Genomic DNA, 14,524 nt, shown 5'->3' with positions numbered 1-14,524 from the left:
GTTCCAAATGCATGGTGTTGATAGGTTGTAATGTGATTTGGGTTGGAGGGCATAGCGGTTAACAGGATCCAAACACAAACATCATTTCCATCCGCATGTTGGTCACCGAAGTCTAAAGCTAAGCAAACGAAACAACTCAGTGTTGAAAAATGGCGCTGTCGTGTCTCACTCTCACCGTAAACCCATCTTCAGTGATCTGGAAATGCAAAGCGTCCCTTCCCACCGCACCACACGCGCTCGATGCTACCTACATCCGACGCGCCGCCCACCTCGCCGACAAATCCGCCGGCTTCACTTCCCCCCACCCCAATTTTGGCTGCGTCATCCTCTCACCCGCGGGCCACGTCGCCGGCGAGGGCTACCTCTACGCTCAGGGTACCGCAGCCGCGGAGGTCCAGGCCATCGACGCCGCCGGTGAACGCTGCCGAGGCGCCACGGCATACCTGAACATGGAGCCCGGCGACTGCCACGGCGACCACAGTGCCGTGTCTGCTCTGTTCCAGGTTCTTCTTTGCCTTTCTTCTCTTTGTTACCGAACCCGCATGTGTGTCTTATATTGTTGTTGCTCACGAATACGATGTTGTCTGGGCTCTAGTTTGTGTTTTGTAGTTGATAAATGATCCTACCCTGTCTGTGAAACCAAACTAGGGAGGGGTCAAAAGAGTTGTGATTGGAATGAGGCATCCCCTGCAACATCTCCGTGGCAATGCTGTGCGTGCACTCAGAAATCAAGGACTGCATGTTGATGTTCTTGGAGAGGATCTCACTGGTAATCTCGTTGAGGTGTGTCCATGCTTCAATATCTTGTGCTTTTTGTTTCAATCTAACAATAAAAGTAACATAGCTCGACCAAGTGTCTTAATCAACTGACATGCAACCGCGTAAAAATATTGGAAGGAGAGTTTTTGTTGCACATAATAGTCTTATTCTTCTGATCTAACAGGAGGACATCTTGTGAAGAATATTATGTAATGTTTAGGTTTTTTTGATAGACTAGTGTGGTCGATTGATTTTCTTTTTGTCATGCATGCATTGTTTTGTTTCATTTGCAGGATGCACAGAAAGAGTGTCTTCTTGTCAATGCACCTTTGATTTGTAGAGCTGCTTCGCGTGTTCCCTTTTCTGTTCTCAAGTATGCCATGACCCTTGATGGTGAGATTGATTTGCCCTTACTTGGAAGAAGTAAGTCAAACAATGATGTTTGTATTTGTCTGGTTAATTTTTACTCTCCTTTTGGTGCTGCAGGAAAAATTGCAGCTAGCAGTGGCCATGCGTCATGGATAAGCAGCAAGCAGTCTAGAAATCTGGTGTTTGAGCTACGGGGTAGAAGTGATGCTGTTATTGTGGGAGGAAATACCGTTCGAAGGGACAGTGGGTATCATTGTTATTGTCTTCAAATTTCTCTGAATTTGACTTTTTCATAGCTTACCTCCTTTGAAACTCAATCAGATCCAAGACTAACAGCCAGACATGGAGGAGGGCATATGCCAATGCGCATTGTGATGAGCCAGACTCTTGATCTTCCAGAGGAAGCAAACCTGTGGGACATGTCTGAGGTTTCTACCATAGTTGTAACACAAAGGGGTGCAAGGAGGAGTTTCCAGAAGCTGCTTGCATCTAAAGGAGTTGAGGTTGTGGAGTTTGACATATTAACTCCCCGAGAAGTTATGGAGTATTTCCATGATCGTGGTTATCTTTCAATTTTATGGGAATGTGGAGGAACATTGGCTGCTTCGGCTATTTCATCTGGAGTAATTCACAAGGTGTTGTTCATGCTTTCATTTTCTTTTTCTTTGGAAAAAAATTTAAGTTCTACTTATTAGCATAGTTAGGATACTTTTCAATGGTTACAACTTATTTTCTGCCATATAGTAGATTATAGGCTAAAAATTGATAGGCAAAAGAAGGGTTACACACAATCTTTTGGGATAGTCAAGAGACGTTCACTGAATGCTTTCCTATGTTTTGATCATCGACCCAGATGATCAGTAATACCATATTTCTTGGCCTTTTGAGAGTGGGAAGTGCGTAACTATTGAGCTAAAGTAATTTTCTATATGCTTAACTTGATCATGATAGTTACTTGTTTTTCTTGCAACTGACAAAATAAAAAATAAAATTCTATTAGAATTAAAAGTACAGACAAGAATGAAAAAAATCTTTGATATGGGATTACCCCCCTTCATTTCTGTCTAAATTTTCTCGTTCTGTGTTGTACTTCTACACAGTCATTGTTTTGTTTCTGCAAGGGGGTTTCGATTACGAGTATTCTGCTACCTTTACCAAATATTCTATTGGTTTAGATGAATGCACTTATCGCAAATTCCAATTAGAATTTATTTGATGTAGTTAGCTTATCGTGCTTTGATTATTTTTATGATATGTCGGATGCTGTGATCTTTATGCTCTTCAGGTTTATGCTTTTGTTGCTCCTAAAATTATTGGTGGAAAGAATGCTCCATCTCCTGTGGGAGATCTTGGGATGGTTGAGATGACACAGGCTTTAAATCTAATTGATGTTTGCTACGAGCAGGTTAGTAGGAATCCGTTTGTCTTTCCCTTGTAAGTACTGGGTTTTGTCACCCTTTCAGAAGATACATGCTTTGGTCTATGGTTTACTGCGAATCTATTTTTTTTTTTTTATATATATATGTAAGGAAAACGTTGTGATATCTCTAGCATTGGATATTTTGGACGAAGTAATTTCCCAACCGAGTTGCCTTGGTCTTGATATTTAATGTATAATGTCTTTACATTTCTTTGACTAGGTTGTTTTACCGGATACTGTAATGCAGGTTGGACCCGACATGCTTATTAGTGGATTTCTTCAGCCCTTACCAGACGTGATACCGGTAATCCCGTCACGTGATGAAACTTTTGTTGTTGATCCTACTGTCTCACCATATGAGTCAAGTATCATATTTTTCTACAAAACATGGGATCTTTACGGTGCATTGTCAAATTTCTCTCCTCATCCCATTCAAATACGTGATGAAAACGGTGACTCTGTGACTTGGTTGAGTGTTGAGCATTACTACCAGGTACTTGATTTTTTTTATTAGTTCTGTTTTCCTTTGCTGTTTTGTTGTAATTCTTATACATATAATTCAATGCGTAGGCTCACAAGTTTGTTGGGGTGGATGATCCTATAGCTCAAGATTGTGTTGAAAGGATTAAATCTGCAAAAAGTCCAGAAGAAGCTGCAAGAATTGGACGGTCAATGCAAAAGCAGAAACCTGATCTGGTATCATCGTCTGTGGTTTTCAAGTTTTCCTCAAACTCTTGTCGGATCTTGACCTACTAGCTCATGGATTTGATTGACAACAATATTTCCTTTATGGATTATGTCACTAATCTATTCTAAATTTAAATTGAATTTCTGACCAGTCAGTCCTAGAACTATGATATACATTAACTAATGTCACTATGTCCAAATCATGTATCCTGATTTGGTTCCTTTCCCTTTTCATTGTAAGAGCACTGAACCTTTCTTTTTCATTGGGCACACAGATAAGATCTGACTGGGAGAACATAAAGATCGATGTCATGTACGAGGCACTGAAGTGCAAGTTCTCAACCTACCCTCATTTGAAAACATTGCTGCTATCCACTGCTGGTTCTGTTCTAGTTGAGGCTTCACCACATGATCTGTTCTGGGGTGGAGGGCGAGATGGAGAAGGCTTAAATTATCTTGGCAGATTGTTGATGAAATTGAGATCAGAGTTTCTTGGGGAGTCTTCATCATCAAGTGAGACCTCTAGTTTAACTGTATAGTATTTTCAAAGAGAAGAGTAACACTATTTGATATATAACTACAAAACTGTTTGTCGTGTCACACCTTGTTAGTTTATTGATCAAGCCTTCTGTTTTTCTTAAGAGGGACTTTCATCCAAGTCTTCAACAATGTCATATGTTGTTTTTTTTCTCTTTTTCTGGCGTTTTCCATTTTGACTTGTCTCCTTAATTACACTTTTCTTACTAATCTATTTCTCAAGTTTGGTCTCTTGTTTTTTTCCTCTGAAATCAGGTGTCTTCATTTCTTTTATGTGAATGTACACCACAGATTTTTCATATTTTGGTATTTTCAGTAAATATTGAATGCCAAATTAAAAAATGGGTAAATCAAATTCTAAAAGTACAAGTAGCAGATAGACCATATACTTTGTTTGGATTGGAGTTGAACTGGAAAGGGAAAGAAAGAAGAAAGGTGAAGTTTTTATTTTATTTTAATATTCTGCTTTTATGGGGATCACCCAATCCAAACATAGTGAAAAAGTATTATTAAACGACTTTTGGGTTTGAAGAAAATGTCTGCAATTATATATGTGGATTATGATTGGTATTATTGGCAGCATGAGGAGGCCCTAAATGGGTCATCATGATACTGTTGAATAAAATATTGGGCAAGTGATAGGAACATGACTTGCAAGATTTTCAACCCTCTAAATAATGTTGTGAGTGTTGCCAACAATGAAAAGAACACAATTGAAGTAAACTGATTGAAAGCCATAGAACATAGTTGTTCTTTATGATGAGGGATAGATAGATAGATGGAGAGTGAGGACATTTGAGAAAGGGTAAAAAGCTTGTATTTGTCAGAGGTTGAAGTGGGAGTCCTAACTCCCAGGGTCACGGGAAGTGTCATTGATTGATGTGAATGTTTACTCAATCATGGCAGTGACGGGTCTAAGTAGCAACCACTACTTCCTACATTTATTATCTCAATCAATCACTCAAACTTCAACCAATTCCAATCATAAAACCCTAACTGTCCCCTTGTGTTTAAGTAGGACTAGGATCTAACTTTTCAAGCCTATAGCAGCTGCAAATTCGGCTTCTCAGATATTGAATTTTCAATCTATTTTTGTTCAGATAAAATCTATTCGAAATTTAGTTTCTTGGATCGAGTTTTAAAGTGGATTTAACAACCCAAACAACGTTATATTCTGATTTGTAATCGCGAAATGTTCTCTGGTCAATTTCTGATGGAGACAAGTGAAAAAAATATATCAAAACTTCAATAGAATTGGGCTTTTCAGAAAGTGAATTTTAGGTGGGTTTCATTATTGATGATGAAAAGAAAAAGTTGAAATATAATAGTATATGCTTATATCTTAAGAGAAAGTTTTTTATTTTAAGCGTGTAGAATTGAGAAGACTTGGTATGCAACACGTTTAAAACAAAATGTTGTACCTTCTCCTTTCTCCTTTCTTTATCTTTGTGGGAATGAGCCAAGTTTCTATGCTTTCCCTTCTCATTTGCACTCAGATCCTTCCCTCACATTTTACGTCATCTTTAAATAATATAATCATTCAGTGCTGCTTAAGAATTCAATAACTTTCAATACATTTCACACACCATGTCACGTGGTTAAGAAATTCTCTCTCTCTTAGGATTAAAGGTTTATTAGAGATAGATTTCATATATATATATATATATATATATATATATATATATATATATATATATATATATATATATATATATTAAATTTGTAAAAGACTTGTAGTCATATTTTTTCTTTCCTTCCTCTCTTTATTTATGAGCTTTTTAACTCAAACCATCTTCATGTGAATAATATCTGGTCATTTTCTGTTTTATTTTTTCTTCAACAACAAACGTCAAATGTAATGACAAATATTAAAAAAGTATTTCACAATCATTAAGAAGATTTTATTGTGTGGAACTTTTTTTACTCACACTACCTAAATATTGCACTCTATATGAATAAGATACATTTTAACATCCTTTAATTTTATTTCGAAATTTTCCTTTAATACATTTTAACATCCTTAGTAGTATTTACACATGAAAATAGCATTTGAAACTTTACTATATCCTATAGGTTCAAATAGGGCTCACAAACACTCTTATTTTAGCACTTATATATATATATATATATATATATATATATATATATATATATATATATATATATGTGTGTGTGTGTGTGTGTGTGGCCACTGTCTAGCAGTGAATATTTATTTTAAAATTTAAAAAGAAATTTAACAGAGATAAATACAATTTTTCTAAAATAACAAGTTTTATTATTATTTGTACTCAACTATGATGTACCAATATTTCAATTTAGGTCACGTATCCGTGTCCGACACGTACCGTATCTGATACTTTAGGATATTTTAACAATAGTATCTAATTTATAAAGTCGTAGTACACTACAATAAAATCTTTGAATAGTGACTAATTTTATTGACAAAAAATAATTAGTCACTAAATAGTGACCAAATTGACAACTAAAATAGTTTCCAAAAATTATAATTAGTTTCTAAATTGATAATTAAAATAGTTTCAATTATGAATTGATTTTAAAATTGGTCACTAACATCAGCTACCAGGTTTCGGCTATCAAAATAATTGATCTATAATTAGAAATTTTGGATTCACACATTAACAATCATATATTTATTACGTTTGTAAGAATTATTGTACACTTTTTAATATTTATATATTATGTATCTATCACGTACCGTATCTATTATTTTGAAAATAAACGTATCGGAACGGACACCCAACAATACACAATAGAAAAATAAAAGAGGACAGGAACAGTGCATTAAAACGACCATTTAAAATGTTTCCAATTAAACCTAATAAAATATTTGTGGGTGGGAACGTATTAAATCCATTGTTTTATTACTACTATTGAGTAATTATTGAAGTCTTATTGGTGATGTAGTTAACTTTGAAATTAATCAAAACGTGAATACAACTTTTTTGAACTTTTGACTGAATCATTTTAAAAAGATGGTTCTACAGAAAATTAAGTTTTACTTTTCATTGGTTACGCTATAATCTTGGGAAAGTTATTCTAAGTTTTCACCATCGAATAAGTTTTCCACCACGAGAAAAAAACACTTTTATTTTATTTTTTATAAAAGTGCTTCTTTTCATTACCTTATGTCTGAAGTGCATTCTTGATGGTGTAGATAGAATTCATGATTTTTTATAATAAAATAATTATTCAATTTAGAACAACTAATCTCACCTAACTCCAACCATACTTTTTTTAAAGAAGTCAATTCATCATTTGTCAAAAGCCGGACAAAGTTAATTGTTTGGTTCAAGATTTTTGTGAAATTATTTGTAAAGAAAAAGTAAAGGTGTTGTTTGTTTCTTTTAGTTGGTATACTTTTCTCAATTATAATTTATAATTTGTATTTTTTAAATTTTGCAAAAATGTTATATGTATTAGTAATATATAGGTTAAAATACTTCTTAGTTCATGTTTTTGTTGAAAAATCCCAAATAGGTTCTAAGATTTTTTTAGTCTCAATTATGTTCATATTTTTTAAAATGTGTAATAATTAGGTGTAAACCCCTTTTTCCTTTTTGGGCCTAGTCTGTCGTGGGCCTAAGGCCAACCCAGTAAGGGGACCAATACCCCTTTCCAGCTCCTAACCCCCATGCATTCTGTCTCATTTGCAGAAATCAGATTCTCCCTCCCCTTTTCTTTCCTCCAGTAAAAGTTCTGTTAGGGCACAAAGATTCACTCCTCTCCGAGCTAGCTAAGAACATTATACCTCCAAGTAAATCGAACTTTGAAGCTCCTTGGTCCTTTCTTCACGTTTTTACTGTTTGGGTATATTGTTCTGGTTAGGGTTTAACCTTTTGCGTACGTTTTGTTCTGTTGTTCACATTTCCAACTCACTGTTTGAATTCTTAGAGCTGTGGTACCCCTTGGTTTCATACCTGGTGGCGTTCGCTAGCATCTAAGAAGGTAAGGGAAGTTAGGTTCTTTTTCGCGTTTTTGAAATATGTGGTTTGTTTTCGTTTCTGTTTTATACTTAAATGATTGGAAAACATTAGTTTTGGTATCTTTCTGAGTTAGGGGTTCAAATATTCATGAAACTGTGATGTTTGACGTCTTTTCTCGTATTCTGATGCGCCGCACAGTCGCTGGGCGAGTTCCTTGACTCGCTGGACGACTGTGTATTTTTCTTATATGGGCAGTTTTAGTAAAATTGACTTTCCCGACTCATTAACCGTTGGATTGAGCTCAAATTTTGACATTTGGTTAATAACATGCTATTTTATGGTTTGACCGGTTGGATCGTCGATTAGATGTCTGTATCTTGAGACATGTGTCACGCATTACTACAGCGATTTTGGTTTTGTGATAATAAATTTTCTTAGGAATTTTGGTATAAGAATTATGGTTGTGTGTTGTGCTTGATTGTATGGAATTGCAGGTACTTAAATGTTGGCACTCATTTATTTGGGATAAATATTATTTTGTGATATATGTATGTCTTGGTATGCATTTATAAAGTATGAGATTAAATGAAATCTTGTTGTGTTGAGTATGAAATGGAAAACATGACTTGTTTGATTGGTGGTGGATTGGCATGAGACTTGAATGATTGAGATAGCATGTGGAAATTGTTGGTAAAAGAGTTTCAAGGGAAACTCTTGGTGATGGTGGTTAGTGTATACCTTGATATAGGAGATGTCTAGATAAAGAAAGGTATTCTGAACTCTAAAAATTATTCACGCTCACATAGAGTAGAATAATTTATGTGGTGAGAGTGGCAGGAGGTCCTAGTCTTGGGACATATTGGGCCCAAGACATTAGAGGATTAACCTTGTGTGTGGTTGGGTGATAACCCCTTGCGTCTAGACTCTACAGAGTTTAGAAGCCAGCACAGGCGCATACTTCCTTTAGAATTCTATATCAAGAGTATGATCCGGATATTGAGTTAGAGAGTCCTTTAATTGTTTGCTTTCACATGTTTGGGTGCTTACTGCTTTGTTTGTCTATAACCTGTTTTATAATATGCTTGCTCAATAACATGTTAAATATTTTACTCTAGCTTACCCTTTCTCTTTGTGTCTGTTCTCTTCTTTGGCTTTTTCCTTTTGCGACGATCACCAAATCCTTGGTGTGAGCAGATGTGGAGACTCTTGGTGATCGTGATATTGGCGAGGAGGCTGCGATGTAGTTAGGCTTTCTAGGTCCTTTATTGCTCATTGTTAAGCATTTCTTCTTGTGTAATGTTATTTTGTAGTTTCTTGCTCTTTGAGAAAATTTCTAGTTTAATCTAATTTGTGTTTAGATTCTTTTCATGGCATTGTGTTGTGTCTTTAGACTTCCATTCCAGTATAATTTGGAATAACTATAAAAGGTTAATTCTAATATACTTTATGTCGGTGCTCTATTTTATACTATAAACATGAGGCGTTTTATAAATTAGAATTATTCTACTAAATTGGGACGTTACATTAGGCCCATATGGTGTTAACGATGTTAAGGATATGTCACGTGTCAGCTCCTCATTTTTTTTGAATTTTTTAATTTTTTTTGAATTTTTTTGAATTTTTTTGAATTTTAAAAATTATTCATGCTACGTGTCACGTCAATATTGTGTCACGTGTCACGTCAGTAAGGTGACATGTGTCAAATCATTGTCTGAATCTCAATTTGGTCCATATATTTTCTATTTTTACTAACGAACACACTGTGCCTGCGTATTCGCATTTTTTAATCTTTATGAAATCAATAATATTTATTTTTAAAACATATATAATAAATTTTAAAATAGTTGTTAAATAAAATAATTATTTAAAAAAGGTTTTTAGAATAACGGTCAAAATAAAAAAAATTAAAAAAAAAGGTTAAAGAAAAAATAATTATAAAATAATTAATTTTTAAAATAATAATTAAGGGTAAAATTGGAAAATGAAAAGTGGACACAAAAAGAGAAATCCCTTTTATATATTGTTATAGATTGCATTTCAGTCCATTTTTTTTAAATTTTTTAAATATATTTATTTTAAGGTTTAATTATGCCTTTGGTCCCCATTTTGGTCTCGAAATATGAAATTGGTACCTGTTTTTTCGGAAATCTCAAAATGGTCCCCTTTTAACTTTAAAAGTCTCACTTTTGCCCTTTTTGTCAAGTCTGGACAAACGGCGTTTGTGGTTGCTGAGGTGGCTTTCTGTTATTGAAACGTGTCAAATACAGGTGTATTAGTGTGGAAATGTTTATTTATTTAAGCCACCAGCATTGCATTGTAGAATCCCTAATTTTGTTGTCATCTTCTCCCTTCTTCTGTGATGAATCCAGCCAGTTGTGTGTCTTGTGGGTCTTGTTCAAGTTCAGATGTTGGAGGAAAGCAGAAGAGCAGCGTCAATATGACGCCCAGTTGTTATTGTGGTGCTAAGGCTGTGTTGAGAACTGCGAGAATAGCCAAGAACAAAGGAAAAAGGTTTTGGGGCTGTCCAAACTTCAAGGTAATGTTGTTTGTATTTTATGTTTTGCTTTTGTCTGATTTTTTGTGTTTTGTGATAAAATCTGACGTTAAGGGTATATTTGCATCAGAGTACATCCTGTACACAATTGTGTCCCACCTATGTCCTCAATAAGGAGCTCCAGAAACCAGGTCCATGAATCCTTATTTTTCACCTCCACCACAGCAAAAGCAATAGGTAACATTTGATCGTTCCCATCTCTTCCAACAGCAGTTAATAACTCTCCTCCATACTTCCCTTTCAAGAAGCATCCATCTAGTCTAATTATGGGTCTGCAAGACATAAAACTTTCTTTGCAAGCTTGGAAACATGCGTAAAACCTTTGGAACATAGGTTGACCTTCATTCTCATGCACTTTTAATTTCACTGTTGATCCAGGATTAGTTTTGAGAAGTTCATGTGCATAATCATAAAGCCTCTTGTATTGTTCTGCAAATGACCCTTCAACACTGTCTTCAGCCATTGCTTTTGCCCTATAGGCCATACACCTAGAAATACCTATGTTATATTTCCTGCTAACCTTTTCTCTAATTTCCACACCCTTGGTTTTTGGATTGGATCTAACAGTCTTCTCTAATCTCTTACTTAGCCATTTAGCATTAATTAAACGAATATTGAACTCTCTGCTGCAGGTGTGTTGGTTAATTATTATCCTCAATTGCCACGTCTTCATTGAACTCATATATCCACAGTATGCATACCACAGACATTTTCCATCTGCACCCAAACATTTAACTCTAACTCTTCTTTTATCACTTTTAAAAATTTTCAGACTTCTTCCATTTTCCAATGCATAGGTCCTAATGGCTTCCACAAATTCTGACTTCTCAGCGAAATATGTACCAACCTCCCACTTATATTCACTCATGGATTTGGGCATCGAAAATGTATCAAATTTACCATAACCTTCCTCACTATCATTTGTGTCATCAAGATCACCTTTACCAATAGGTGCATCACTGTCCAATTCCTCTGAATGCCACTCATTATCTGATAAACCTCTATCTGCCATTACATGGGAGATGTGACTCTCATCACTTGTTGAATCAGAACCCATGTTATTGGTGGATGGACCACCCAATTCCTCTCCAATGCTTCCCGCCTCAACAGGTACAGTACCCTGCCATTTATGAGGTTTGTGTTCCACATCCGCATCAACGGAGACATCTACTAATCCTTCATCATGAATACCATGAACACTCTCTTGAGTACTTCCATGACGGCCAGAATCACTCCAACTGTCCACATGAGCAACTCTATCACTTGTCCCAACAGTATGTTCCCCATGAGGTTCAGCTTGTAAAGGTTCAGGTTCTAAACCTTGAGGTTCTAAAGGTTCAGCTTCTAAAGGTTCAGGTTGAATAGCTTCACCTTCAACAGGGTCACCTTCAACACCTTCACCTCTTTCAGGTTCACCTCCAACATTCATCTTCAACAGGTACAGTATGAACACCTTCAGGTTCAGCTTCAACATGACCTGCATCTCCCACCTTATCCACAACATCCATTTTTTCACCACCCAACTCACCAACTTCGCCCACCTGACCACCATCTGTTGTTCCAACATTATACTTCAACATTTCTATTATTTGTGGTTCGTCACACATCTTATGAACAACAAAAAGATGAACCTCACCAAGTATCCTAGCAATGGTTACCATGTGCATGGCCCCACGATCATCACTTAAGAGCTCTAACCTATCCTCCAAAACCAAACCACCTCCCACACAATACCACAAATCATTCCCCCCAACATATCCCATCTCTTTCAAGATACTTAAGATCTCAAAATAACTCCAACGATCCGGGTCACAAGAAAGCGTTCTACTTTCCCCATAAGCATATATAAGTTTCCCCTCATTCACAAATTTCCCTCCGTGATGGAACACTACATCAAACTTTTCCTCGTCCATTTATAATACTCACCAACTACACCTATATAATATTCATATACAGACAAACATTAAAAAAATTAAAAAATACAAAGTACAAAAATACACGATATCACTTTCAAAAAAGGGGGACCACAACGAAAAAATAAAGGACCACATGCTATGACACAGACCCATGCTCAAATAAGCACACTATTCAATAATACATTGCATTTCACCGACAACACTACCATTTCCTTTCCAAAAAGCAAACTTTTCAACCGACAAACAAAAGGCACCGAACCAAAATAGGGAAAGTCACTAACCTGAGATTGCTCCAGCGTTTGAGATGAATGCGATGAACTCAATATCCACAGATTGCACGCGTGATGACGATGGACAAGAACAACGATCGCACTCCACAACTTCCACCACAGTTTCCCCAATTTCACCCCAACTTTCTTTTTTAAAAACCCTAAACCTAATTTCGCAATTCTGATTTTTTTGAAAAATAATTATCCCACCTTAAATTATAAAAACCCTAAACCCTAATTTAATTTAACATTTTTTCTTACCCTAAACGTAATATAATTACAGCTGCCCATTCCACGTCAACGTTTTCCTGCCAAGTCACTGTTCAACAAATGGTCAACCTTGTCATGTCACTGTTCACCTAACGCCGTTTGCCCAGACTTGACGGAAAGGGCAAAAGTGAGACTTTTAAAGTTAAAAGGGGACCATTTTGAGATTTCCAAAAATACAGGTACCAATTTGAGATTTCGAGTCCAAAATGGGGACCAAAGGCATAATTAAACCTTATTTTAACCTTTTACAAATTTGTTTCAAAATTTTATATTTAAATTTATAAAATTTTTATTTTTAAACCAACTCTAGTATTTGTATATAAATTATTTAAAACAATTTTGTAACAAGTTAAAATAAATATTTTAAATTTTTAAAACAAAATATAAAATAAACTTAATATTATTAAAATGTTTAATAAAAATATCATTATAAAATTTATATAAAAGTTAAATTTGATCTCAATTTGGAGAAGATGAAATTGAAAATTAAAAAAAAAAAGACTGAAATTAATTAAAATAACATATATATGGATCAAATTGAGATTCAAACAATGACTTGACACGTGTCACCTTACTGACTTAACACGTGGCACAATATTGATGTGACACGTGACATGAATAATTTTCAAAAAGAAATTAATTTTTTTAAAAAAAATTCAAAAAAATTCAAAAATTCAAAAAAAAAAATGAGGAGTTAACACGTGGCATATCCTTAACACCATTAACACCATACTAACGGAATGAGCCTAATTGTTACACATTTTAAAAAATATGGACCTAATTGAGACTAAAAAAAATTTTAAGAACTATTTGAGATTTTTTAACAAAAACATGGATCAAAAGAATATTTTAATCTAATATATATATATATATATATATATATATATATATATATATATATATATATATATATATATATATAATACGAAAGTTTCTTTCAGCAAGATAAGATAGCAATCCTAATTGCTATCAATCAAATAAATAAATAGACTTTGTAAAAAGAATATGTATAATTTTTTCTTGCCTAAATCAACATCAGGTGATAAACCAGATAAAACATTTATTTAATTTTTTCAAAATAAGTGGTTTTCATAAATATACTGTTCGTAGAGTGATTAAAAATTAGTTTACGCTTTATATGCCTAATTTATAACTTTTGTAGATATTATTGAAAGAACCGTGTAAGTGCATAAGTTATTTCTTTATTAGTATTATTAATATTATTATGTAAAATTTAGCATTTGCTTCCCGGTTAATATTAAGCTATTTACTTTACATTATTGCAATTTCTATTTTTTTTAAATAACTATTTGATTTCCTAAGAAAAAATGAAAAAGGGTTCAAAACTAACTATTATCTCAAACTATAATTATCTAAACACGCGCTTTCATCGACAAATAAACAAATATCTCTAATTAAATAAGTTGATGGCTTCAAACTAAGTTGTACAAAGAAAAGAATAGTTGGTTTTCAACTAATAAGTTTTTTTTTTTTGAAAAATAACTTTTGAATGTTTTGGCTAGCTTTTGTCTAATCCATTAACTACTTTTCTTAAATAAAATCATTATCAGTAAATTGTTAAGTTTTTTAAAGACTGTGTAATAAGTTTAAAAGAGAATAATTAAATTAAATTGAGAACTCTAACCGCAAACTTCTATTTAGTGGTGACTTATAGAAGTGAAGGCTATACATACCAAGGGTGGATTGTGTATCATGTGGAGTGCTTGTTCGTGATTGTATATTTGAGGCGTTTTGTGAGCCATGGGTATTATTTTTTCTTTGGGATTTCATATTTTTTG

General features: G+C 34.3%; 2 protein-coding genes across 2 annotated transcripts; one reads left to right on the top strand and one right to left on the bottom strand.

Annotated features, from left to right (window-relative positions):
- On the top strand, window positions 1–3,929 carry LOC114183162 (cytidine/deoxycytidylate deaminase family protein). Its single transcript, XM_028070075.2, has 9 exons — window positions 1–503; window positions 649–783; window positions 1,053–1,152; window positions 1,246–1,371; window positions 1,450–1,763; window positions 2,414–2,533; window positions 2,796–3,041; window positions 3,119–3,244; window positions 3,511–3,929. The coding sequence occupies exons 1-9, from the start codon at window positions 150–152 to the stop codon at window positions 3,772–3,774; spliced, it is 1,785 nt and encodes a 594-aa protein (XP_027925876.1). The 5' UTR covers window positions 1–149; the 3' UTR covers window positions 3,775–3,929.
- Window positions 3,930–10,319: 6,390 nt separating this feature from the next.
- LOC146886000 (uncharacterized) lies at window positions 10,320–12,183 on the bottom strand. Its single transcript, XM_085672840.1, has 2 exons — window positions 11,761–12,183; window positions 10,320–11,699 (listed from the first exon to the last, which is right to left on the bottom strand). The coding sequence occupies exons 1-2, from the start codon at window positions 12,181–12,183 to the stop codon at window positions 10,320–10,322; spliced, it is 1,803 nt and encodes a 600-aa protein (XP_085528966.1).
- Window positions 12,184–14,524: the final 2,341 nt, after the last annotated feature.

The sequence above is a fragment of the Vigna unguiculata genome, chromosome 5 (genome assembly GCF_037176805.1).
Source record: "Vigna unguiculata cultivar grain cowpea cultivar isolate G323 ecotype 2 chromosome 5, ASM3717680v1, whole genome shotgun sequence".
Classification (NCBI taxonomy): Eukaryota; Viridiplantae; Streptophyta; class Magnoliopsida; order Fabales; family Fabaceae; genus Vigna; species Vigna unguiculata.
The sequence above is the reverse complement of the archived record's forward strand: the minus strand, read 5'-3'. Positions and strand labels throughout refer to the sequence as shown.